The sequence below is a fragment of the Chiloscyllium punctatum genome, chromosome 9 (assembly GCF_047496795.1).
Source record: "Chiloscyllium punctatum isolate Juve2018m chromosome 9, sChiPun1.3, whole genome shotgun sequence".
Taxonomy (NCBI): Eukaryota; Metazoa; Chordata; class Chondrichthyes; order Orectolobiformes; family Hemiscylliidae; genus Chiloscyllium; species Chiloscyllium punctatum.
Window position 1 is genome coordinate 28,739,027 of NC_092747.1, and position 25,793 is coordinate 28,764,819.

Genomic DNA, 25,793 nt, shown 5'->3' on the forward strand with positions numbered 1-25,793 from the left:
GGCACTACATTTCAGAAAAGGTGCGAAGGCATTAGAAAGGGTACTGAGGGGATTTGCCAGGATGTTATGATGTCTGACTCTAGATTGCATGCACCCCTTTCATTTTTCTCCAATGAGTTCATTTAGCTTAGTCATTCTTTACTCCATTTATAAAAAATGATTTTGCAAAGCAGCAGTCAGAAAAGTACTTGTGAAACATGCCTTTTTCTAACATTATAATTCCACAATGCTATAATAAATTGACAGCAATCCTAAAGATACTTTTGACATATGCAAAAGTCTACTTAATTGTGCTATGCAAGAATTACATGCCTACCTTTGATATCTGTGCTTCTTCCACCAGCTTAACAATTTGCGACAATGTTGTTTCTGAACCAACATGGGTAGCCTGAATAAGCAGAGAACCCTGCGCATTAATGGAACCAGCAATCACTGCATTCCCTACTCTTTTAACAACTGGCATAGGCTCTCCTGTAAAAACAAAAGAAGTTAATTGCGTACTGTTAGAATCTGTGGTCTTAACACCATTGTCCATCATCACATTTTATATCAAATCAAGATGACAATACAGAATAAGCCTTCAGTCATCAGTCCTTTCCAATGGCCTACACCATCCTTAGACCATGAGACCTAGAACTAGGCCCTCCAAGAAGTGGAAACATCATCCTTGCATCCAGTTTGTCTGACCTTGTCAGACTATTATTCACTTCAACAAGGTCCTCTATCATTCTTCTAAACTCCAACAAATACAGGTCTAGGCAACTCAAACTCTCCTCAAAAATCTCCCATAGTACAGGAATCAGTCTGGTGAAGTTCTGTTCTCTCTGGCAAGTAAGGAGATCAAACCTGCACAAAACACTTCAGGTGTGATCTCACCATAGTCCAGTGCAGGTGCAGAAAGACATCTTTGCTCCTGTACTGAAATCTTTACAACAAATAATATCATAAACAGACCAACATATCATTTGCCTTCCTAACTGCATGCTTTCTTTCAATGACTCAGATCCTCAAACTATTGCCATTGAACTAACATTCTGTCATTGCAATCTTCCTACCAAAGTGGATAACTCCTGGATAACTGAAAAGTGAATTGCAAAAAGAAAGTTGAGTAAAGTTTGTGTAACATTTCAAATCCTCAATAATAATTTCCTTATTCTTACTCAGTTCTCGTTGTTAGGAAAGATTGTTCAATGAAGCATTATCCATCAAAAAATGTTACATTTTGTTTTTTTAAAAATTAAGAACTGATCTTACACACAACTGAATAGCATTTTTCCCCACCACCAAATCACACATGGTACTTTTAATCTATTATCCATCACCACTACATTTCTAATTAATCAATATGTATGCAAAGCCCAACATGGCAATGCAATACCACCAAAGATAAAAGGAAAGTTAGGGAGAGAATGGAGGAGAGTAAATCAAAATGGAGTTACAGGGGAGATAAAGCACTCCATACCCTGCAATGCCACATTTATTGGAGAAGCATCATACCTTCTTTAATAGGTGCCAGCAGGCAATTTGTCAATTAAATCTTTAATGATCCTTCCAGATGGCCAAGTTTAGCATCCGTTTCAACGCCTCACCCAAACTAATGTTTTGTGCTAAAGGCAACTAAACCGGTTTGCAGGTCAAGACCTTTTGGATATTTTAGGCAGCAAAAATCCGAAGGAAAATATTTTGTTTCTGATTTCCAGCAACCGCTGTTCTTTGATCTACTTGTTTGGGAAAATGTATAATGATTTGGCATAGTAAAAAAGAAACATTGGAAAGGGCACAATAAGCCTGTTACACTTGAAACATAGACAATCAAAACATACCTGTAATGAGAGATTCATCTGCCATAGAACATCCTTCTATTACTTTTCCATCCACAGGAAACTTGCCACCAGGAACCACTTTAATAACGTCACCTCTTTGGACAAGATCTACAGCTATCTGTTCCTCACTGAAGAGAAGGGAAATGACAGAAAATATTTATATTTGAGTATTTCAAACGGTATTTCAGAAGTTATTTTAATTTCTGGTATAAACTCCCCCATCCTCCACACCCATTAAACTTGTCAGTAATATAGAGACTTTGCACTGACTGGTCAGGTACCCAATGTAACCTATCATTACAGAGAAAACTTCCTGCTGGTTTCAGAAGTCACAAAGTATCAGAAAGGCTTCCTCAATTCCAAAAACTGACACGCAAGATTTATTGAATCATGTCAGAATAAAGATCTTGATCAGATGGGCCACGGAGTGCCAGATGGAGTTTAATCTAGATCAATGTGAGGTGCTGAATCAGGGCAGAACTTATGCATTTAATGGTAAGGTCCTGCTGAACAAACACAGTGCTTGGAGTGCAGGTTCATAGTTCCTTGAGTGGAGTCCCAGGTAGACATGATAGTGAAGGCGGCATTTGGTATGCTTGCCTTTATTGGGCAGTGCGTTAAGTATAGGAGTCGGGAGGTGATGTTGTGGGTGTTCAGGACATTGGTTAGGGCACTTTTGGAATACTGTGTGCAATTATGGTCTCCCTGCTATAGGAAAGATTCTGTAAAACTTGGAAGGGTTCAGGAAAGATCTTTACAAGAATATTACTAGAGTTGAAGGGTTTGTGCTACTGGGAGAGTGAATAGGCCGGGGCTATTTTCCCTGAAGCTTCCGAGGCTGAGGGGTGACCTCGGAGGTTTATAAAATCATGAGGGACATGGATAGGGTAAACAGACAAGGATTTTTTCCCCATGGTGGAGGAGTTCAAACCTAGAGGGCATAGATTTAAGGTGAGAGGAGAAAGATTTAAAAGGGACCTAAGGAGCAACTTTTTCATGCAGAGGGTAGTGTATGTTTGGAATGAGCTACCAGAGTAAGTGGTGGAAGCTGGTATAATTACAACATTTGAAAGGTATCTGGATGGCTATATGAATGGAAGGGTTTAGAAGGCTATGAGCCAAATGCTGGTGAATGGAACTAATTTGAGTTAGGATATCTAGTCGGCATGAACAAGTTGGACCGAATGGTCTGTTTCCACAATGAATCTATCAGAAAACAGGTTAATAAAAAAAGCTTTAACGATCTTTTAGTGGACTTCACCTTTGACTCGATCCTTATTCAATATAACACCAATTAGCATCACTTCACAGCGTTGTTGATTCACCTACTCCACATAGATGCAGTGCTCAAGAAAACAGTTCACCATCACCGCTCCTTCTAATTTTCTTTCCAGCTATATGGGCCTCTAATCACATGCGCAGCACTGATTTTCAAAATTGTAAGTCAATGCTGCGACTGCTGTGCTCAGAACCTTAAGTGTGGCAAGGATAGTTCTTCACCACTATCTTCTCAAGGGCAATCAGGGATGGGCAACAAATGCATGCTTAGACAGCGGTGCCCAAATCCCATGTAAAATAAAACATTCCGAACACTTAGTCTCTGCCTTAATGTTTACCATTCCATTTTTATGATGTAAACAATGGCAAAAGAGTCTCCCAAAGCAAATACAAATAAGGACTACAATCACCACAGGTTATACAACCCCTCAAACTGGATATGGTGACACTGGTGCACGAAATGGGGAAGAATAAAATAAATGCAATACTTTTAACTAATCCATTTGACAGCAACAGGATAGATTCAGCTCAAATCTAGGCTTTAGATCCTGACTAATTCTACTGTCCATTGAAGTCCATGTGGCATATAAATCAATTAGGTCAAAAGGCTTGGCTTCCGGTTGTAAATTTGATTTAAATTTGGTGTTAACACTGACAAGATTTTCCAAGATTTGTTTTCAACATAAAAGCAAAAGCAAAATACTGAAAATATTGGAAATCTGAGAAAAACAGAAAATGCTGGTGAAACTCAGCAGGACTGGCAGCATTTGTGGAGAGAGAAACAGAGTGGTGTTTCAAGTCCAATAATGAGTCTTCTTCAGAACGCTCTCTCCACCGATGCTGCCAGTCCTGCTGAGTTTCATCCCTGTGTTTGTCTAAGGGGCCTATGTTAACTTTGGCTTCTCTCTTTTTGATCAATTTAAACAAGATCTTGCTCTCCCATCTTGATATTACTTACAAATTTACGATCAAAGTTTATCTTCTTGGACATCTTCAACATCTCCCTGCAGCAGGCCACTATCCCTGTCTGTTTCAAGAGGGCCAACATCATCCCTGTGCCCAAGACGACTCACGCAGCATGTCTCAATTACTACTGCCCAGTGGCCCTAACCTCGGTGGTCATGAAGTGCTTTGAAAGGCTTCTCATGGCATTAATCAACTCCCTGCCTTCTATTGACCACTCCAATTTGCCTATTGGACCAACAGATCCACGTCAGATACCATATCACTTGCCCTTCACTCCTCCCTAGAACATCTGAACACCAAGAACAGCTCCGTAAGAATCCTACTCATTGAAAGCTGAACTGTAGTCAACACTATTATCCCTTGAGACTGATGATTAAGCTTAGTGATCTTGGACTAAGCCCCACTCTCTGCAACTGGATCCTCAGTTTCCTGACCCACAGGTCACAATCAGTGAAGACTGGGGACACTCAACAGTGGAGCCCTCCAGGAGTGCGTACTCAGCCTAATATTGTACTCACTGTATACCCATGACTGTGTCGACAGGTACCAGACTAATGCCATTTACAAGTTCGCTGATGACACCACCATAGTTGGTCGAATCTCCAATGGCGATGAAACAGATTACAGACAGGAGGTGGAACACCTGGAAAAATGATGTACTGAGAACAACCTATCTCTCAACGGAGACAGTTACAGAGAGTGGTGAACTCGGCCCAGACAATCACAAAGGCCAAACTCCCATCTACAGAATCCATCTACCAGCCCCGCTGTCAAGGAAAGGTCACCAGCATTCTTAAAGATCCATCCCACCCTAGCAATGTTTTTCTACAATCTCTACCATTGGGGAGAAGGCCTGAACACACATACCAGCCGGTTTCACAACAGTTTCTACAATACTGAATGGACTCACAACATTCGCCTGTACCTGTGCTTTTGTTTTTGCCACTGTTTACCTATTATTTACAATCTATGCTCCATAACTATGTGATCTGCCTGTATTGTTCGCAAGATAAAACTTTTCACTGTGCCTAGGTACACATGACAATAAGTCCAACTCAATTCATCTTTTCCCTTTTTTTTGGTAGTCTTTTGTTGGTTTTAAAATTCTTATTAATCCTCTATCTTACAATGTGGCAAAGATTATTTTTTTTCTCTTTCAAGTTGATGTTATCTGTAATTTCCCTGGTTACCAATGGTTGGCTTATCCCTTTCCTATTCTCATTTTTCCTCAATGGGGTATATCTTTGTTGCAAGCCATGAATTATTTTTAAAATGTATGCCATTGCTCCTCAGCTGCCTTTGTGACAAAACCCCTTCCCCAGCTCACTCCTGCCAACTCATTTTCTTGTTATTTAAGATGAGTGCAGTTGTTTCTGACCCAAGTTCCACCCTCTCAAATTGAATGCTAAATTCCACTAAATTGTGGTCACTGTTTTATCCTGACATTATCTACTGAATCTGCCTCATTGCACACTATCAGATCTAAATTTGTCCGACCCTTCTTGGATCCATAATATGCTGTTCAAGGAACTGGTCTCATCTCATTCTAAATATTTTTGTCATGGCTACCTCTGCCAATCTGATGATTGTGATCAAGTGAAAGCCAAAGACATCCCTGACTAATTTACTGCCTTTGTTACATATCGTCATTATCCCCTGAATTACACTCTGTCCCACTGAATACTGTTATGGGTCCTGCTGACTACTCCTACCAACGTTTTTTCTCCCTTTATTATTTCTTTCCTGACCCACATGGATTCTACATTTTCAGATCCAAGTTCATTTCTTGCTATTGTATTTATCCCATCCATGTTAACAATGTTATTCCACCACTCGTTCCTATGAAAAGTCTTATGCCCTGAATATTTAGCTCCCAGCTCTAATCTTGTTGTAACCACGACTCTGTAATGGCTTTAAGATCATACTCATTAACTTGTATTTGAGCCATTAAATTGTTAATTTAGTTGTGAATATTATCTGCATTCAAAGAAAATTATATGTAATACTCTAAATATTCAGTGCAGTTGTACTAGTTTTGCTTTTTCAGTAGCCTTCAGATTACAGGGAAGGGAAAGGAAGGAAGGAAGGAAAAAAGGAAGGAAGGAAAAAAGGAAGGAAAAAAGGAAGGAAGGAAGGAAGGAAGGAAGGAAGGAAGGAAGGAAGGAAGGAAGGAAGGAAAAAAAGGAAGGCAGGAAAAAAGGAAGGCAGACAGGAAAAAAGGCAGGCAGGAAAAAAGAAAGGAAAACGGAAGGAAAAAAAAAAGGAAAAAAAGAAAGGAAAAAAAGTAGGTAGGAAGGAAGGCAGGCAGGCAGGAAGGAAGGAAGGAAAAAGGAAGGCGGAAAAAAGAAAGGAAAAAGGAAGGCGGAAAAAAAGAAGGCGGAAAAAAGAAGGCGGAAAAAAAGAAAGGAAGGTAGGTAGATAGGTAGGAAGGAAGGAAGGAAGGAAGGAAGGCAGGAAAAAAGGAAGGAAAAAGGAAGGAAGGCAGGAAGGAAAAAAGGCAGGAAGGAAGGAAGGAAAAAAGGCAGGAAGGAAGAAAAAAATGGAAAGAAAAAAGGAAGGCAGGCAGCAAGGAAAAAAAGGCAGGAAGGAAAAAAGAATGGAAAAAAGGCAGGAAGGAAGGAAAAAAGGAAAGGCAGGAAGACAGGAAGGCAGGAAAAAAAGGCAGGAAGGCAGGAAAAAGGAAGGTAGGCAGGAAGGCAGGCAGGAAAAAAGAAAGGAAGGTAGGTAGATAGGTAGGAAGGAAAAAAGGAAGGAAAAAAGGAAGGAAAGAAAAAAGGAAGGCAGGAAGGCAGGCAGGAAGAGAGGCAGGAAGAGAGGCAGGCAGGAAGGAAAAAAGGAAGGAAGGAAAAAAGGAAGGCAGGAAGGCAGGCAGGAAGAGAGGCAGGCAGGAAGGAAAAAAGGAAGGAAGGAAAAAAGGAAGGCAGGCAGGAAGAGAGGCAGGCAGGAAGGAAAAAAGGAAGGAAGGAAAAAAGGAAGGCGGAAAAAGGAAGGCAGGAAAAAAGGCAGGAAGGAAGGAAAAAAGGCAGGAAGGAAAGAAGGAAGGAAGGAAAAAGGCAGGAAGGAAGGAAGGAAAAAAGGAAGGAAGGAAGGAAAAAAGGAAGGCAGGAAGGAAAAAAGGAAGGCAGGAAGGAAGGAAAAAAGGCAGGAAGGAAAAAAGGCAGGAAGGAAGGAAAAAAGGAAGGCAGAAAGGAAAAAAGGAAGGCAGGAAGGAAAAAAGGAAGAGAGGAAAAAAGGCAGGAAGGCAAAAAGGCAGGAAGGAAGGAAGGAAAAAAGGAAGGAAAAAAGGAAGGCAGGAAGGAAGGAAAAAAGGAAGGAAAAAAGGCAGGAAGGAAGGAAGGAAAAAAGGAAGGAAAAAAGGAAGGCAGGAAGGCAGGAAAAAAGGCAGGAAGGAAAAAAGGCAGGAAGGAAGGAAAAAAGGCAGGCAGGAAGGAAAAAAGGAAGGCAGGAAGGAAGGCAGGAAGGAAGGAAAAAAGGCAGGAAGGAAAAAAGGCAGGCAGGAAGGAAAAAAGGCAGGAAGGAAAAAAGGCAGGAAGGCAGGAAGGAAAAAAGGCAGGAAGGCAGGAAGGAAGGAAGGAAAAAAGGCAGGAAGGAAGGAAGGAAGGAAGGAAAAAAGGCAGGAAGGAAGGAAGGAAGGAAGGAAAAAAGGCAGGAAGGAAGGAAGGAAAAAAGGCAGGCAGGAAGGAAAAAAGGCAGGCAGGAAGGAAAAAAGGCAGGCAGGAAGGAAGGAAAAAAGGAAGGCAGGAAGGAAGGAAGGAAAAATGGCAGGAAGGAAGGAAAAAAGGAAGGCAGGAAGGAAGGAAAATGGCAGGAAGGAAAAAAGGAAGGAAGGAAAAAAGGCAGGAAGGAAGGAAGGAAAAAAGGAAGGCAGGAAGGCAGGAAAAAAGGCAGGAAGGAAAAAAGGCAGGAAGGAAGGAAAAAAGGCAGGCAGGAAGGAAAAAAGGAAGGCAGGAAGGCAGGCAGGAAGAGAGGCAGGAAGAGAGGCAGGCAGGAAGGAAAAAAGGAAGGAAGGAAAAAAGGAAGGCAGGAAAAAAGGAAGGCAGGAAGGCAGGCAGGAAGAGAGGCAGGCAGGAAGGAAAAAAGGAAGGAAGGAAAAAAGGAAGGAAGGAAAAAAGGAAGGCAGGCAGGAAGAGAGGCAGGCAGGAAGGAAAAAAGGAAGGAAGGAAAAAAGGAAGGCGGAAAAAGGAAGGCAGGAAAAAAGGCAGGAAGGAAGGAAAAAAGGCAGGAAGGAAAGAAGGAAGGAAGGAAAAAGGCAGGAAGGAAGGAAGGAAAAAAGGAAGGAAGGAAGGAAAAAAGGAAGGCAGGAAGGAAAAAAGGAAGGCAGGAAGGAAGGAAAAAAGGCAGGAAGGAAAAAAGGCAGGAAGGAAAAAAGGCAGGAAGGAAGGAAAAAAGGAAGGCAGAAAGGAAAAAAGGAAGGCAGGAAGGAAAAAAGGAAGAGAGGAAAAAAGGCAGGAAGGCAAAAAGGCAGGCAGGAAGGAAGGAAGGCAGGAAGGAAGGAAAAAAGGAAGGAAGGAAGGAAGGAAGGCAGGAAGGAAAAAAGGCAGGCAGGAAGGAAAAAAGGCAGGCAGGAAGGAAAAAAGGAAGGCAGGAAGGAAGGCAGGAAGGAAGGAAAAAAGGCAGGAAGGAAAAAAGGCAGGCAGGAAGGAAAAAAGGCAGGAAGGAAAAAAGGCAGGAAGGCAGGAAGGAAAAAAGGCAGGAAGGCAGGAAGGAAGGAAGGAAAAAAGGCAGGAAGGAAGGAAGGAAGGAAGGAAAAAAGGCAGGAAGGAAGGAAGGAAGGAAGGAAAAAAGGCAGGAAGGAAGGAAGGAAAAAAGGCAGGCAGGAAGGAAAAAAGGCAGGCAGGAAGGAAGGAAAAAAGGAAGGCAGGAAGGAAGGAAGGAAAAATGGCAGGAAGGAAGGAAAAAAGGCAGGAAGGAAGGAAAAAAGGAAGGCAGGAAGGAAGGAAAATGGCAGGAAGGAAAAAAAGGAAGGAAGGAAAAAAGGCAGGAAGGAAGGAAGGAAAAAAGGAAGGCAGGAAGGCAGGAAAAAAGGCAGGAAGGAAAAAAGGCAGGAAGGAAGGAAAAAAGGCAGGCAGGAAGGAAAAAAGGAAGGCAGGAAGGAAGGCAGGAAGGAAGGAGAAAAGGCAGGAAGGAAAAAAGGCAGGAAGGAAAAAAGGCAGGAAGGCAGGAAGGAAAAAAGGCAGGAAGGAAGGAAGGAAAAAAGGAAGGCAGGATGGAAGGAAAAAAGGCAGGCAGGAAGGAAAAAAGGCAGGCAGGAAGGAAAAAAGGCAGGCAGGAAGGAAAAAAGGCAGGAAGGCAGGAAGGAAAAAAGGCAGGAAGGAAGGAAGGAAAAAAGGAAGGCAGGATGGAAGGAAAAAAGGAAGGCAGGAAGGAAAAAAGGCAGGCAGGAAGGAAAAAAGGCAGGCAGGAAGGAAAAAAGGCAGGCAGGAAGGAAGGAAAAAAGGCAGGAAGGCAGGAAGGAAAAAAGGAAGGCAGGAAGGAAAAAAGGAAGGCAGGAAGGAAAAATGGCAGGAAGGAAGGAAAAATGGCAGGAAGGAAGGAAAAAAGGCAGGAAGGAAGGAAAAAGGAAAGGCAGGAAGGAAAAAAGAAAGGCAGGAAGGAAAAAAGGCAGGCAGGAAAAAAAGGCAGGCAGGAAAAAAGGCAGGCAGGAAGGAAAAAAGGCAGGCAGGAAGGAAAAAAGGCAGGCAGGAAGGAAAAAAGGAAGGCAGGAAGGAAAAAAGGAAGGCAGGAAGGAAAAAAGGAAGGCAGGAAGGAAGGAAAAAAGGGAGGAAGGAAAAAAGGCATGAAGGAAAAAAGGAAGGCAGGAAGGAAGGAAAAATGGCAGGAAGGAAGGAAAAAAGGCAGGAAGGAAAAAAGGCAGGAAGGAAGGAAAAAAGGCAGGAAGGAAGGAAGGAAGGAAAAAAGGCAGGAAGGAAGGAAAAAAGGCAGAAAGGAAGGAAGGAAGGAAGGAAAAATGGCAGGAAGGAAAAAAGGCAGGAAGGAAAAAAGGCAGGCAGGAAGGAAAAAAGGCAGGCAGGAAGGAAAAAAGGAAGGCAGGAAGGAAAAAAGGAAGGCAGGAAGGAAAAAAGGCAGGAAGGAAAAAAGGCAGGCAGGAAGGAAAAAGGGAAGGCAGGAAGGAAGGCATGAAGGAAGGAAAAATGGCAGGAAGGAAAAAAGGCAGGAAGGAAGGAAAAAAGGCAGGAAGGCAGGAAGGAAGGAAGGAAGGAAAAAAGGAAGGCAGGAAGGAAGGAAAAAAGGCAGGAAGGAAGGAAGGAAAAAAGGCAGGAAGGAAGGAAAAAAGGAAGGCAGGAAGGAAAAAAGGAAGGCAGGAAGGAAAAAAGGAAGGCAGGAAGGAAAAAAAGGCAGGCAGGAAGGAAAAAAAGGCAGGAAGGAAAAAAGGCAGGAAGGAAAAAAGGAAGGCAGGAAAAAAGGAAGGCAGGAAAAAAGGAAGGCAGGAAGGAAAAAAGGAAGGCAGGAAGGAAAAAAGGAAGGCAGGAAGGAAGGAAAAAAGGGAGGAAGGAAAAAAGGAAGGCAGGAAAAAAGGAAGGCAGGAAGGAAGGAAAAATGGCAGGAAGGAAGGAAAAAAGGCAGGAAGGAAAAAAGGCAGGAAGGAAGGAAAAAAGGCAGGAAGGAAGGAAGGAAAAAAGGCAGGAAGGAAGGAAAAAAGGCAGAAAGGAAGGAAGGCAGGAAGGAAGGCAGGAAGGAAAAATGGCAGGAAGGAAAAAAGGCAGGCAGGAAGGAAAAAAGGCAGGCAGGAAGGAAAAAAGGCAGGCAGGAAGGAAAAAAGGAAGGCAGGAAGGAAAAAATGAAGGAAGGAAGGAAAAAAGGCAGGAAGGAAAAAAGGCAGGAAGGAAAAAAGGAAGGCAGGAAGGAAAAAGGGAAGGCAGGAAGGAAGGCATGAAGGAAGGAAAAATGGCAGGAAGGAAAAAAGGCAGGAAGGAAGGAAGGAAGGAAAAAAGGCAGGAAGGAAGGAAAAAAGGCAGGCAGGAAGGAAGGAAAAAAGGCAGGCAGGAAGGAAGGAAAAAAGGCAGGCAGGAAGGAAAAAAGGCAGGCAGGAAGGAAGGAAGGAAAAATGGCAGGAAGGAAAAAAGGCAGGAAAAAAGGCAGGAAGGAAAAAAGGCAGGAAAAAAGGCAGGCAGGAAGGAAAAAAGGTAGGCAGGAAGGAAAAAAAAGGAAGGAAGGAAGGCAGGAAGGATTAGAGGGAGATGATGCAATGACAGTAAGTCACTAGCACTGGCCTCTGGACTAGTGCAATGCCTCGAGGTTGCAGGTTCAAACCCTGCCACATGCAATAGATGGAATTAAAATAATTCAATCAAAAATTAATAAAATCTAGAACTGAATGGCGTGTCTGCTCCAACGATGAATGTGAAACAATCTTAAAAAATATGGTTCATTACTTTCCTTTAGGGAAGGATATCTTTTGTCGTGGCCTATTCAGAATGGGGGCGGCAGTGGTTCAGTGGTTTGCACTGCTGCCTCACAGTGCCAAGGACTCAGGTTCGATTCCAGCCTTGGGTGACTATGTGGAGTTTGCACATTCTCCCTGTGTCTATGTGGGTTTCCTCCAGGTGCTCTGGTTTCCTCCCACAAGACAAAGTTGTGCAGGTCAAGGGAATTGTCCATGCTAAATTGCCCATAGCATTAGGGGTAGTATTCAGGGGTAAATGTAGGGGAGTGGGTTACTCTTCAGCAGGTCGGTGTGGACTTGTTGTCCAAATGGCCTATTTCCACACTGTAGGGAATCTAATCTAGGGAATTTAATCTAATATGTCACTCCAAATCTGCACTAATATGGTGGAGTCTGAACTGGGTAAGCAAGCAACAGCATTTACGGATGGACAACATTAGCTGGCCTTTTAGTGACATCCACATCCCGTGGGAAAATAAACAAAATTTATTTTGAAAAAAACTGGAGAATACTAACGAGAGAATAAAAATTGAATGTTCAATTTTAAAATTGATTTACTTAAATGCAGTTTAAAAAATAATTTTTCACCCTTTCAATACTTCATCAATGCATTCTTTTATTTATAACTCCAGTTATACAGACTTACAGACAGAGAAAGGCCCTTCGGCTCAACACATCTGTTCCCTGAAATCAAATGCCCTTGTCCTTTGAGATGACAATGGTTTTCTGAGTCTAAGGAGTTTTAATGAATATCTACTGTATCATCGACACGATGCACTCACTGCTGCTACTTTGTCACAGTGGTGACAGGTATGGTCTTTTTCCTTTAGTTTGAACATTGGTACATGCTATATATCTTTAATAGAAAGGTGTTTGTTAGTTTTCCTCTTACTGATTTAAAGAAAAGTGAAGGAGAATATGCCAAGAGATGCACCATACTTATCTAAAATTGAGGTGTTGTTCTGGTGAAGTAACAACACAAGGCCACTTATGTCAAATAGCAGAAGCAGCATGCAAAATGCAGAGTTAAGCGAGCCTACAATCAATGGATCAGATTTAAGGTCTACAATCCTATCACGTCCAGTCATGAATGATGGTGGGCACTGAAACAATTAATAGAAGGCAGAGACTCCAAACATATTCTGATTTTCAACATGTAATCAACTTCAGCCAAAGATGTCAAGCAGATATTAATCTCTGCCTTCTCCTTAAAGTCCCAGCATCACAAATGCTAGCCCTCAGCCAATTCAGCTCACTCCACATATGGTGGAACAGCTGAACAGTGAGCATATGAAGTTCAACGAAGAGAAGTGTGAAGTCATGTAATTTGCTTAGAAGAACGTGGACAGACAATATAAAATATGAGATAGAACTCCAAAGAGATTCAGGAAAGGGCCTATGTACATGTGCACATATTATTCAAGGTGGCAGAACAGCTGGAGAGACCAGTATGAAAGCAATTTCATGTTTCACAAAAGGCCATTCAAAATCAACACTAGAAACTGCAACAGCTTCAGATATCCAGCTATTTCAAATAAGAGAGTAATGTGACTTTTAAAAATTGTAGCAGTCACGTTTTTAAACAGAGCAAACACACTGAACTAAATTATTGTATTCCATAAATGTACAGCCACCACTGATACTAGAACACATCCAAATCATTACTGCTAAACTAGAAACTCAAGGCCCTTAAGAATGCTATCGTGATCAAGTAAAGATCTCTCAACACCAGGTAATAGTCCAACAGGTGTATTTGGAAGGAGCAGCTCTCCAAAAGCTAGTACTTACAAATAAACTTGTTGGACTATCACCTGTTGTTGTGGGATTTTTAACTTTGTCCACCTCAGACCAACACCAGCACCTCCACATCATGATCAAATTAAACATGGTTGATGTGGTGTACACTGACTTCCAAAAACTGTTTGATAAATGTCACACATGAAGTTTGTTAGTAAAATTATAACCCACTGAATGAAACTGACACTGGCAGCTTGGGTATAAAGTTGACTGAGAGACAGAAAACAGAGGAGAGGATGTACGATTGTTTTCCAGAATGGGCAAAGATATGAGGTGGGATTATCCAGCAAATGTGTAAGGATCACTGTTTTTCTTGATACATATTAATGAGCTGGGCAAAATACCAAAATTTGACGTGACACAAATTTCAAAAGTCTTGTGAACTTCAAGTGGATATAGACAATTTGATGGAATAGATAAGACACATGGTAGCCAAACTTTAGCATAGAACAGTGTGAAATTATACTGTTTCATAAAAAGTGACAAGCTATATAGAACAAAGGATGCAATTCTAAAGGCACAGTAGATTAAAAAGTGGATAAAAAGGCAGAGGATCCTGCCCTTTATAAATAGAGACATTGAGTAATTTAGATACTTGAAAGAGATATTCAAAATAACGAAGGTTCCAGCAAAAGTGGAGAGAAAACAACTGTCCCCACTGGCTTAATGAACCAGAGGACCAGTTTAAGATAATACAAGAATCTCAGGGAGTCCCTCTCCCACTGCAACTCCCACGTCATTTCCTCTGCCCTGAAACTCTTCAACCATGTCGTGAAACAAACTCGCTACCACAGCCACATTTGCTTCCTCAGTGCATGCCTCCGTAACCAACTCATCCCACACGGACTCCGGACCACCTTTAAACCAGTAGAGTTCGGACCCGAACAGGACAAACAGTACAGACTAGATTCAAAAACACCAGCAACAGTTCTCCTTCAAGATCCTCCACTCCACACTTGCAGCAATGCGCCGGCATCTAACCTCTCTACAGTCAGCCCTACCTCAGCTGAGAGCCACACTCTCTCAGAATTGCAAAGGACTCACTCTGTACTACATCCTCAGGAGAATTCATACTCTCAACAAACAGTATTTCAATTCCATCTCAAACATCAAAAACTAAGTACAACAAACTTTTATCCACCCACCTCCATAACCAGCGCTCCTCAAACATTCCACAAGATTCCCTTGGCCTCGGAACCTATTCCGCCATTAGCCATGCGGCTGATGCAGCTACCACCCCCACACTGATTGATGATGTCACTTCCGCCCCCATCATGGCCACTCCCACAACCACTTCCACCCCTCACAATTCCTCATGCATCACACCTGACATCACTTCTGTCCTGCACATCATCGCTGATGCCACATGCTCAGTGACTTCCTCCACCCCTACTGCCGTGGTCACCACCACTTCCGCCCCCACCAGCGCCACGCACCTGCATTCTGCTGACATGCCCCCACTGTCACTATCCCCACCCCCCAGAACCCCAAAGGGAACACTACCCCTGCTCATGACTCCACCCCCATTACCCCCACCATCACACCCACTCCAGTTACAGGTTCTGCCCCCACTCCCAGCTCTACACCCACACCAGATCCCAGCTCCCAGCCCTGCCGAGTTTTCACCATCCCCCCAGACCTCCCCCGCACCGAGGACGAACGATCAGTCCTCAGCAAAGGACTCACCTTCATCCCCCTCTGTCCACGCATCAATGAATTTAATACACGCCGTGACGTCGAACAATTCTTCCGTCGCCTCCGCCTCCGAGCTTACTTTCACAATCAGGACTCCCGCCCGCCTTCCAAGGACCCCTTCGCCCACCTCCAACACACTGCATCCACCTGGACACCCCGCGCTGGCCTATTACCTGCCGTCGACCTCTTCATTTCCAACTGCCGCCGGGACATTAACCGCCTCAACCTGTCTACCTCCCTCCCCCACTCCAACCTCTCACCCTCACAACGTGCAGCCCTCCATCCCTCTGCTCCAATCCCAACCTCACCATCAAGCCGGCGGATAAAGGGGGTGCAGTGGTAGTCTGGCGCACTGACCTCTATACCGCTGAAGCCAAATGTCAACTCAAGGACACCTCTTCCTACTGCCCCCTCGACCATGACCCCAACCCCCCATCACCAAACCATAATTTCCCAGACCATACAGAACCTCATCACCTCAGGAGATCTCCCACCCACAGCTTCCAACCTCAGTCCGGAAACCCCGCACTGCCCGGTTCTACCTCCTTCCCAAGATCCACAAGCCTGACCATCCTGGCCGATCCATTGTCTCAGCATGCTCCTGCCCCACTGAACTCATCTCTACCTACCTCGACACTGTCCTATTCCCCCCTAGTCTAGGAACTCCCCACATACGTTCGAGACACCACCCACGCCCTCCACCTCCTCCAAGACTTCCGTTTCCCTGGCCCCCAACGCCTCATCTTCACCGTGGATATCCAATCCCTCTACACCTCCATCCGCCATGACCAGGGCCTCCAAGCCCTCCGTTTTTTCCTCTGCAGACGTCCCCAACAGTACCCTTCCACCGACCCTCTCATTCGTTTGGCCAAACTGGTCCTCACCCTTAACAATTTCTCCTTTGAATCCTCCCACTTTCTCCAGACCAAAGGGGTAGCCATGGGCACACGTATGGGCCCCAGCTATGCCTGTCTCTTTGTTGGCTACGTAGAGCAGTTGATCTTCCGTAATTACACCGGCACCACTCCCCACTTCTTCCTCCGCTACATTGATGACTGCATTGGCGCCACCTCGTGCTCCCGTGAGGAGGTTGAGCAATTCATCAACTTCACCAACACATTCCATCCTGACCTTAAATTTACCTGGACCATCTCTGACACCTCCCTCCCCTTCCTGGACCTCTCCATCTCCATTAATGACGACCGACTTGACACTGACATTTTTTACAAACCCACCGACTCCCACAGCTACCTGGATTACACCTCTTCCCATCCTACCTCTTGCAAAAATGCCATCCCATATTCCCAATTCCTCCGCCTCTGCCGGATCTGCTCCCAGGAGGACCAGTTCCACCACAGAACACACCAGATGGCCTCCTTCTTTAGAGACCGCAATTTCCCTTCCCATGTGGTTAAAGATGCCCTCCAACGCATCTCGTCTACATCCCGCACCTCCGCCCTCAGACCCCACCCCTCCAACCGTAACAGGGACAGAACCCCGCTGGTGCTCACCTTCCACCCTACCAACCTTCGCATAAACCAAATCATCCGCCGACATTTCCGCCACCTCCAAACAGACCCCACCACCAGGGATATATTTCCCTCCCTACCCCTTTCTGCCTTCTGCAAAGACCGTTCCCTCCGTGACTACCTGGTCAGGTCCATGCCCCCCTACAACCCACCCTCCAATCCTGGCACTTTCCCCTGCCACCGCAGGAACTGTAAAACCTGCACCCACACCTTCTCCCTCACCTCTATCCAAGGCCCTAAAGGAGCCTTCCACATCCAAAGTTTTACTTGCACATCCACTAATATCATTTATTGTATCCGTTGCTCCCGATGCGGTCTCCTCTACACTGGGGAGACTGAGCACCTCCTACAGAGCTTTTCAGGGAACACCTCCGCGACACCCGCACCAATCAACCACACCACCTCGTGGCCCAACATTTCAACTCCCCCTCCCACTCTGCCGAGGACATGGAGGTCCTGGGCTTCCTTCACCACCGCTCCCTCACCACCAGACGCCTGGAGGAAGAACGCCTCATCTTCCACCTCGGAACACTTCAACCCCAGGGCATCAATGTGGACTTCAACAGTTTCCTCATTTCCCCTTCCTCCACCTCACCCTAGTTCTAAACTTCCAGCTCAGCACTGTCCCCATGACTTGTCTGGACTTGTCCTACCTGCCTATCTCCTTTTCCACCTATCCACTCCACCCTCTCCTCCCTGACCTATCACCTTCATCCCCTCCCCCACTCACCCATCGTACTCTATGCTACTTTCTCCCCACCCCCACCCTCCTCTAGTTTATCTCTCCACGCTTCAGGCTCACTGCCTTTATTCCTGATGAAGGGCTTTTGCCCGAAACGTCGATTTCAAAGCTACTTGGATGCTGCCTGAACTGCTGTGCTCTTCCAGCACCACTAATCCAGAATCTGGTTTCCAGCATCTGCAGTCATTGTTTTTACCCAGTTTAAGATAATTAGCAATAGCCAAAAACTATTCGAGAAGCTTTCTTATGCCGATTTGTGGTTAGGAATACTTTGAGGGTGTGCTGTAAGATATAATTGTGGCCTTCAAAAGGGTGTTGGATAAGTGCTTGGAGAGAAAAAGTACTTACATTTAATGGTTTGAAATTCCTATACTGTGGAACATTTCAATTAAAACCAAATTTCATGTTGAAATAAGTTGAGAAAGGAATTCAATAGTGCTGTATGGTGAGACATTGGAAATTCGTAGTTCTCCAAGTATATTACTGAGAAGGCATTTGAAAAGAAGACAATCCTCTTCTGTATTGGGCTCAAAGATGGGCAGTGGGTTGCTGCTGGTTGGGGACGGGAATGGGGCGGGGGGGGGGGGGGGGAAATGTTGGGGGAGAGACATTACCTTCACATAATATCAGCAGAGGTCAACCTGCATTATTTTTCTGCTATTCCTTCAGTCCACGTACGGAGTGACTTTGTACAAATGAGAAAGAATTTATTTCTCAAACAAGGTATGTGTCAAATCAACAGAACAAAACGTAACTAAGAATACAAATGTACTAAATTGGTATCTAAATTAACATTTCATTCAACAGGTTTACAGGAGTTCATGTTTAAAATCAATGTGAAAAGTTACCTCAGTATTGTGTTGTGTGGTCCTAGTGTTACTACTACAGCCTCTGTAGCCTGGAGGGATAACAGTTTAGCCAGTGCTTCAGAAGTCTTGCTCTACGACAAAAACAATGCAATTTCTAATTGTACTTTTTCCAATATGTTATCAATAAAACAAATTATTGTTAGTGGGAGTCCCCCTCCCACTCAGCCGAGTACATGGAGGTCTTGGGCCTCCTTCACCACCGCTCCCTCACCATCTGACACATGGAGGAAGAACGCCTCATCTTCCGCCTTGGAACACTTCAACCCCAGGGCATCAATGTGGACTTCACCAGTTTCCTCATTTCCCCTTCCCCACCTCACCCCAGTTCCAAACTTCCAGCTCAGCACTGTCCCCATGACTTGTCCTACCTGCCTATCTTCCTTTCCACCTATCCACTCCACCCTCCTCTCTGACCTATCATCTTCATTCCACCCCCATTCACCCACTGTGCTCTTTGCTACCCTCCCCCACCCTCCTCCCTGACCCATCACCTTCATCCCCAGCCCCACTCACCTATTGTACTCTATGCTACTTTCTCCCCACCCTCCTCTCATTTATCTTTCCACCCTCCAGGCACTCTGCCTGTATTCCTAATGAAGGGCTTTTGCCCGAAACATCGATTTTCCTGTTCCTCGGATGCTGCCTGATCTGCTGTGCTTTTCCAGCACCACTCTATTCCAGAATCTGGTTTCCAGCATCTGCAGTCATTGTTTTTACCACAATTAAGAACTATAACTGTCCAGGTAATGAGGGGATCTGCCACAAATATTCATAAAAAATTGTGAAAAGATAATCCATCAGAAAATAGCTTTACTAGATAAAACAGTGTGTGTACATTATCACCTTTGCTACATGTTCCAGCCATCTCCCCAAGGCAATGAAGACAAAGAGCATTGGTGGAGTATCGAAAAACGTCACTGGGCTTTGTTCCGCCTTTTCAGCAATGGCCACAATCAGTATCAAACAGGAATATAAGTAAGCAATGGTAGTAGCCAGAACGATGAGTACATCCATATTGGCGGTTTTGTGCTTAAGAGATTTGTAGGCTTGAACGTAAAAGTACCAACCTCCAAGAAACTTAAAGATACACATTAATTAGCAACTCTATGTCAATTAAACAAAGCAACATTCAATTAAATATGTGCAATACAGTATAGAAAATATCTGTAATCAGTTGTATACACTATTTTATTCTCATTCACCACTTATCAGGCATTCAATTCTCACTGATATATTAGTATTTTCTGCTGCAAAAATTACATTTTCGAATGAAAAAAAATCTCTCAAGGACAGATATTTCTTTGAGCAGGAAGATTGCTTTTCTAGATTTTTTTAAAGCACTATGTAATTTGGAATTGAATAAATTCTAAGCGAGTCCAATATTCATACAATTTATTTTAGTCAGAAGAAAATGGCAAACATTGTAAATCAACCACTTGACTAGTGACTGAACAAAGTCCAGTCTCACACTGATTGTTCGAATACTACGTCAATCAAATACTATACTAACCATGATGCTTCACAAACTTGGATTTCTCAACCACTGGGAATTAGCACATTTTTTAAGCCCACTTTGCTGTAGATTTTATGAAGAAAATGCCAGATGTGCTTCAGAGAAACTAAATAAAATAAGCTCTTTGGTCCAGAAAATATTACGTATCTGTATTGTAATGTATTGTTGATGGTGGCATTCGTTCTTCTTAGGAGAAGATAATCTCTGTCCAGGGAGTGTGTCAATTCTGGATTGTGTTATGGCTGTAGAGGCCAATTCATGAGTGGCAGTCTCTTCTGAAGCCGGCACAGGTGAATACTGTTGGTCCAAGCTTAAATAATGTTTCTTTCCTGGGGGTGGGGGCAGGAGATTTCTTTCCTGCCGTATGGTCACTCTTATCATCTCCTTTTTCACACTATTCCTGATTGCTTGACTCCAGGTATTCCAGTCAGCAGTAAGGCATTTTCACGTATTATCTCAGGTCCCAGTCACCTTGGGGTCTGGATAGCAAACATTCATGGACAGCAGAAACGGGTAACCTATTGTTCTCATGCTGATAGCAAACTTACCACAAAGCACACCATTGAGGAACCAGCCATAACCCGTATCGTTCACATGACCCAACCAAGGAGGTATTACTGACCCAAGAGAGCAAACAGAGTAAGCATTACTGCACATTAATGTACCTCCATATTTGGGTCTGTCTTGCCAGAGAGGCCCAATTTTGTTCTTAGGCAATGGAGCTTCAGACAAAAAGGGTTACATGTGAAATGTTGACTTCTCCATCTCCTGACGCTGCTTGGTTTGCTGTGTTCTTCTAGCCTCCTGCTTATCTACCTTTCTTAGCTTGCACAGGTGGTCCACACCTTGCTACTGTAAGATAGTACTGTAAACACAAGCCTAATACAAATGTATTATTAGTCACTCTGCAGTTGGTCCTCACTAACTTCTCCACTTTGAGACAACGTATTTTGGCAGTCTTGGTTCTGATTTCAGCAAAGGTTGCTGGTAATTGTAGATCCAAGGTATGTGAAGATACCAATGCACATCAGAATGTTATCAATGTTGATGGAGGGTGGATTCTCTACCCCTTGGTCTTTCTGATGCTGATGGACAGTTCAAACTCCTTGAAAGTAGTTTCTCCCCAGTCTCCAAGCTGTTGTGAAGGAACTTCAGTATGGGATGTTAGTTCAATGAAAAATGCAGGAGGGTATGCCAGGAAAAGCACCAGGCATACATAAAGGTGATGCTTCAAGCTGGTGAAGCTACAAAATAGGATTACTTCTACACCAAATAGCATAAGCAGCAAGTGTTAGATCACTTCCACAACCAACAGATTAGGTCTAAGCTCTGTGGTCTTGCCACATCCAGTCATGAATGGAGATGGACAATCAAAAAACCCAGTAGAGCTGGAAGCACTACAAATGTACTACTACTATCCGCAATAATGGGGAAATTGAACACACCAACACAAAAAAGACTTAAGCATTCACAACAAACTTCTGCCAAAAGTGTTGAGCTGATGATCCATCTCAATCCTCTAGAGGTCCACAACATCATGAATGGCAGTCTTCAGCCAATTTGATTCACTCCATGGGATATCAAGAAACAGTCAGTCAGAGGCACAGGATGCTGCAAAGGTCATTTGTACCAAAGTCATGTGCTCCAGAACTTGTCGCTGTACTAGAACACTTTGGCTAAGTGCAGCAACCCTGCACTTAAAACAATCAAATGGAAAATTGCCCAGGTTTCTCATACACCAGAAATACAAACTCAGCCAATTACTGCTCCAGTCTATTCTCAATATTCCATGAACTGATGGAAGGTGTCATCAATAATGCTACCAAGCAGCTCTTGCTCAATGACATTTAGTTCAGGTTCCGCCAGGGCCACACAATTCCTGGCCTTATATCTGTTCAAACATGGAAAAAAAAGAGCTGAATTCCAGAGAGAAGAGAAGATGAGAGTGACTGGAGTGACGTCAAGATAGTACATCATCGAGTGTGGTATCAAGGAGCTTTAATGAAGCTAAAGTTAATGGGAATTGTTGGGGGGGGAAAGAGTTGACTTTCTACTAGTTGGAGTCATACCTAGTACAAAGAAAAGGTAGTTGGAGATCAGTCAACCCAGCTTCAGGATATCTCTACAGGAGTTCCTCAAGGTAGCATCTTAACCCCAATCTCTTCAGCTTCTTTATCAATGACCTTTCTTCCATCATAAAGTTCAAAAGAAGGGACATTGCTCATAACTGCCCAATGTTCAGCACCATTCGTGACTCCTCAGATACTGAAGCTGTCAATGTCCAAATGCACAAAGACCTGGGCAATATGAAGGTCTTGGTTGACAACTGTCAAGTAAAACTCATGACATCCAAGTGCCAGGCAATGACCATTTTTAACAAGAGAGAACCTGAGATTGTAATTTGACCTTACTGGTATCATCATTGCTAGCAATATCCCAGAACTTACCATTTACCAAAATCTGAAGTGGACTAGTCAGAGGTCTGCAGCATCACAGATGTCAGTCATTTCAATTCATTCCTTCATATCAACAAAAGGTTGAAGGTAGTGCATGCTGCAAAGGCCTTGGGCCTTGACAACATTCCAGCAATGGTGTTCCAAAACATACCACACCCCTGGCCAAGCTGTTCCAGTAGAGCTACAACACTGGCATTTATGCAACCATGCAGAAAATCGTTCAGCCTTTGTCCTGTATTCTAGGAGTATAGTAGATACACAAAAAAAAGTCAGAGCCTAGGAATTCTACAGTGAGTAACTTACCTCCTGACTCCCCAAAGCCTATCCATCAACAATGCACAAGTATGGACTGTGAATGAATATTTCCCACTTGCTTGAATGTGTGCAACTCCAACAGCATTCAAGACAATTGCAACCATGCAGGACAAAACAGCCCATTTGATTGGCACCACACCCACAAACATGCAGTCTATCCACCAAATCTCAGTAGCAGCAATGGGTAATCTAGAACATACATTGCACTAAGGTTCCTTAGAAAGCACATTCTAAACCCATGGCCACCATATCTAAAAGTACAAGGGCACCAAATAATAGGGAACAACACTGGCAAGCTCTCCTCTAAGTCAATCACCCTTTTGACTTGGAAATATATTGACATTCCTTCAGTGCCTCAAGACAAAATCCTGGAATTATTTTCCAAACAACATTATGGGTGCATCTACATCGAATAACATGTTTCGATTTCAGAAGGTTGTTCACTACCTCCTTCTCAAGGACGATTAGAAATGGCAATAAATGCTGGCCCAGACATCAATGCCAATACTCCACGAATGAATTGAAATAAAAGGATAAGATGCAAATGCACTAAAAGGCTGCTCAAAGAAGGTTTACTCCATTGATACTTGAGTGGACTGTCTTATGAGGATAGAATGGACCAGTTGAGCTTGTTTCTTTAGGATGTTCTAAGTGTGAGGGGTGACAACTGCAATGTATATGATCCTGAATGGTCTTCACAAAGTAGACATGGAAAGGATGTTTCATCACATATTTGAGCTCAGAACTAGGGAGGTACTGTTTTAAAATTATGCCTTTTTAAGACAGAGGAGGAGAAATGTTTTCTTTTAACGGATTTGAAATTCTGGAACTCTATGCCTCAGAAGCAAGCAAGAGAAGGTCCCCATGACAGTGAGTCAGCATCACTGAGAGAAACAGGCAAAAGGAGCCCTCAATAGACAGTCATCCAGCATCTGCAGTCCTCACTTTCTCCTCAGACAAACTAATTATGATTATTTTGAATTATCAATTGGTCACCAGCCTACTCCTTGCAATAATAAAAAACAAATGCATTCACGTTGTTTTTTTTACAACCACCAGACATCTGAAAGCTTCTTATAGCCAAACAAGTCCTTTTGTAGTATATTTGCTGTGGGAGTGTAGGAGACACAGCAGCCAATTCATGCAAAGCTCTCTCCCAGAATGAGGAAAATAATAATGATCAAGTAATCTAAGTAAGGGATAAATAACTGTAAAGTCACCACGAATAATTCCTCTACTCTTCAAAACTGTATAATGAGATCTTTTACATTCATCCAAGCAGGCAGGTTAACACTTCATCAGAAAAATTAGACTTCTTACGGAAGTACTCCCGCAGTACTGTACAAAGCGCCAGCTTTGATTTCTGTGCTCAAGCCCTGAAGTGGGACTTGACCCCTGTGACTCAGAAGTGGGAGTGCTACCAAATCAAAACTGACATTCTAAACATAATGTTAACTTGGATTCATTTTGACCATGTTTCACCAGTGGAAGAAGTCGGCTCCTTGGGAAGAGCAAGCCTTTAGGGAGCTCAGGATTCAGCGGTGAGTGATGCCACCCCAGAGTGGGGCATCTTTGATGTTGGTGTGCCCAGCACAATATTTGAGGTGGCGGCAGTGGCATTGACCTTCAATGTCAGGATGGCCTCCATGGTCGGCGGAGAAGGTGGCACCTGCAGTTGGCATTGATCAGCTGCAGCAATGTGGTAGGCCCAAGTCAATACTTTTGGTAGATTTAACAGGAGCGGTAGTTGCTTCGGCAGCAGTGTGGTATGCCTGGTGCGGAAATTCCTGGAATGGATTGTGCAGGGAAAGCATGGAAAAAAGGAGAAGATCAAGCACCTGTAGAAAGTGCAGTCCCAGCATGGCTAAGCACTTTCCAAGGACTGTCATGTTTGACTTTTAGCTTTATTTCTTTATTTTTCTACTTAATACTAAGAATTACTGTAATATTTAACTTTTAACTTTGTTCTTTCTGTCTACCTTATTCTTATGATTCAATATCTAGGCACTTGTGCGTAAGATGGCACATTGTTTGGCAACATTATACACTTTTCACTGCACTTCTGTTCTTTTGTACTGAGTACACAAACAATAAAATCTAAATTACAAATTAGTTTTGCAGGTAATGCTGCAGCAAATTTAATTGATACTATTTTTGCATTTTAAATAAAGCTTTTGTTGTACACTCACCTGAACAGGTGTACACAAAACAAAGAATGCCAGATTAAGAATTGATAAACCTGGTATAATGTTTTGTTCAGGGGGCATAGAGCCATTGTGCTTGTTATCCATCACTATCATGTATATCATTAGTCCAAAGACAGGGATGCCAAAAAGAAGGCTAAACAAAAAGGACCTCTTCCACCTAACAGAAATATAAAATGAAAAATAATTATTTTTCATAATAAACCAAACATTTCTATTTCTATTAAGAGAATTGCTGAGAGGCTTACTGTTTAATTTCCTCTTTATGATCCAGATTATGCATAGCTGTATCTCTTTTGACTAAAGAAGCACCAAATCCAAGTTCCTATCAAGGAAATAAAATTCAGCAAATGAAAATGTGACAGACAATCTGAATGGAAAATGTTTATCCATCAACACACATCATCTCGGATGTTTCTCTCTGGAGAGAAGGAAGAGGAAGAGAGGTGACCTGATCAAGGTATACAAGGTAATGAGAGGCATGGATAGAGTCAATAGCTAGAGACATTTCCCCAGGGCAGGATTACTAGCATGAGGGGTCATAGTTTTAAGATATTAGGAGGACAGTATAGAGGAGACATCAGAGGTAGGTTCTTTACGCAGAGAATTGCGAACGCATGGAATGCATTGCCAGCGATGGTGATTGAAGCAGAGACATTAGGAACATTTAAGCCACTGTTGGACATGCACATGGATAGCAGTGAATTGAGGGGTGCGTAGGTTAGGTTAGGTTATTTTAGATTAGGAATAATCCTTGGCACAACATCATGGGCCGAAGGATTTGTTCTGTGCTGTACTTTTCTATGTTCTATGTTTTAAGTTAGCCCTCTCTTTTGATTTTTTCTGGCTAAGAACAGCCATGAGGGGACATGAGAAGTTGTTGGCAGATAGAAACAAGGAAAACCCTAAGGCCTTCTATAGGTATATCAAGAATAAAAGAACAACTAGAATAAGATTACGGCCAAAGATAGTAGTGGGAAGTTGTGTGTGGAATCTGAGGACATAGGGGAAGCGTTTAATGAATACTTTTTGTCAGTATTCACATTGGAAAAGGGCAATATTAGTGAGAATATGGAGATACAGGCTACAAGATTAGATGAGATTGAGGTTGACAAAGGAGGAGGTTTTAGCAATTTTGGAAGATCTAAAAATAAATAAGACCAGATGGGGCCGGATCGAGTTTTTCCTTGGATTCTTTGGGAAGCCAGGGAGGATACTGTAA

The 25,793-nt window shown here is 43.3% G+C and overlaps 1 protein-coding gene across 4 annotated transcripts in view; it reads right to left on the reverse strand.

Annotated features, from left to right (window-relative positions):
- Positions 1-25,793, reverse strand: part of atp7b (ATPase copper transporting beta) — a 111,610-nt gene that overhangs the window by 45,260 nt on the left and 40,557 nt on the right. For all 4 annotated transcript variants that reach the window (XM_072577121.1, XM_072577122.1, XM_072577120.1 and 1 more), the window contains 6 exons: positions 24,820-24,896; positions 24,557-24,731; positions 18,927-19,160; positions 18,063-18,154; positions 1,824-1,951; positions 317-471 (listed from right to left, as the gene is read on the reverse strand). In XM_072577121.1, the coding sequence (XP_072433222.1) occupies positions 317-471; positions 1,824-1,951; positions 18,063-18,154; positions 18,927-19,160; positions 24,557-24,731; positions 24,820-24,896 (861 nt within the window). The remainder of the gene's footprint in view (positions 1-316; positions 472-1,823; positions 1,952-18,062; positions 18,155-18,926; positions 19,161-24,556; positions 24,732-24,819; positions 24,897-25,793) is intronic.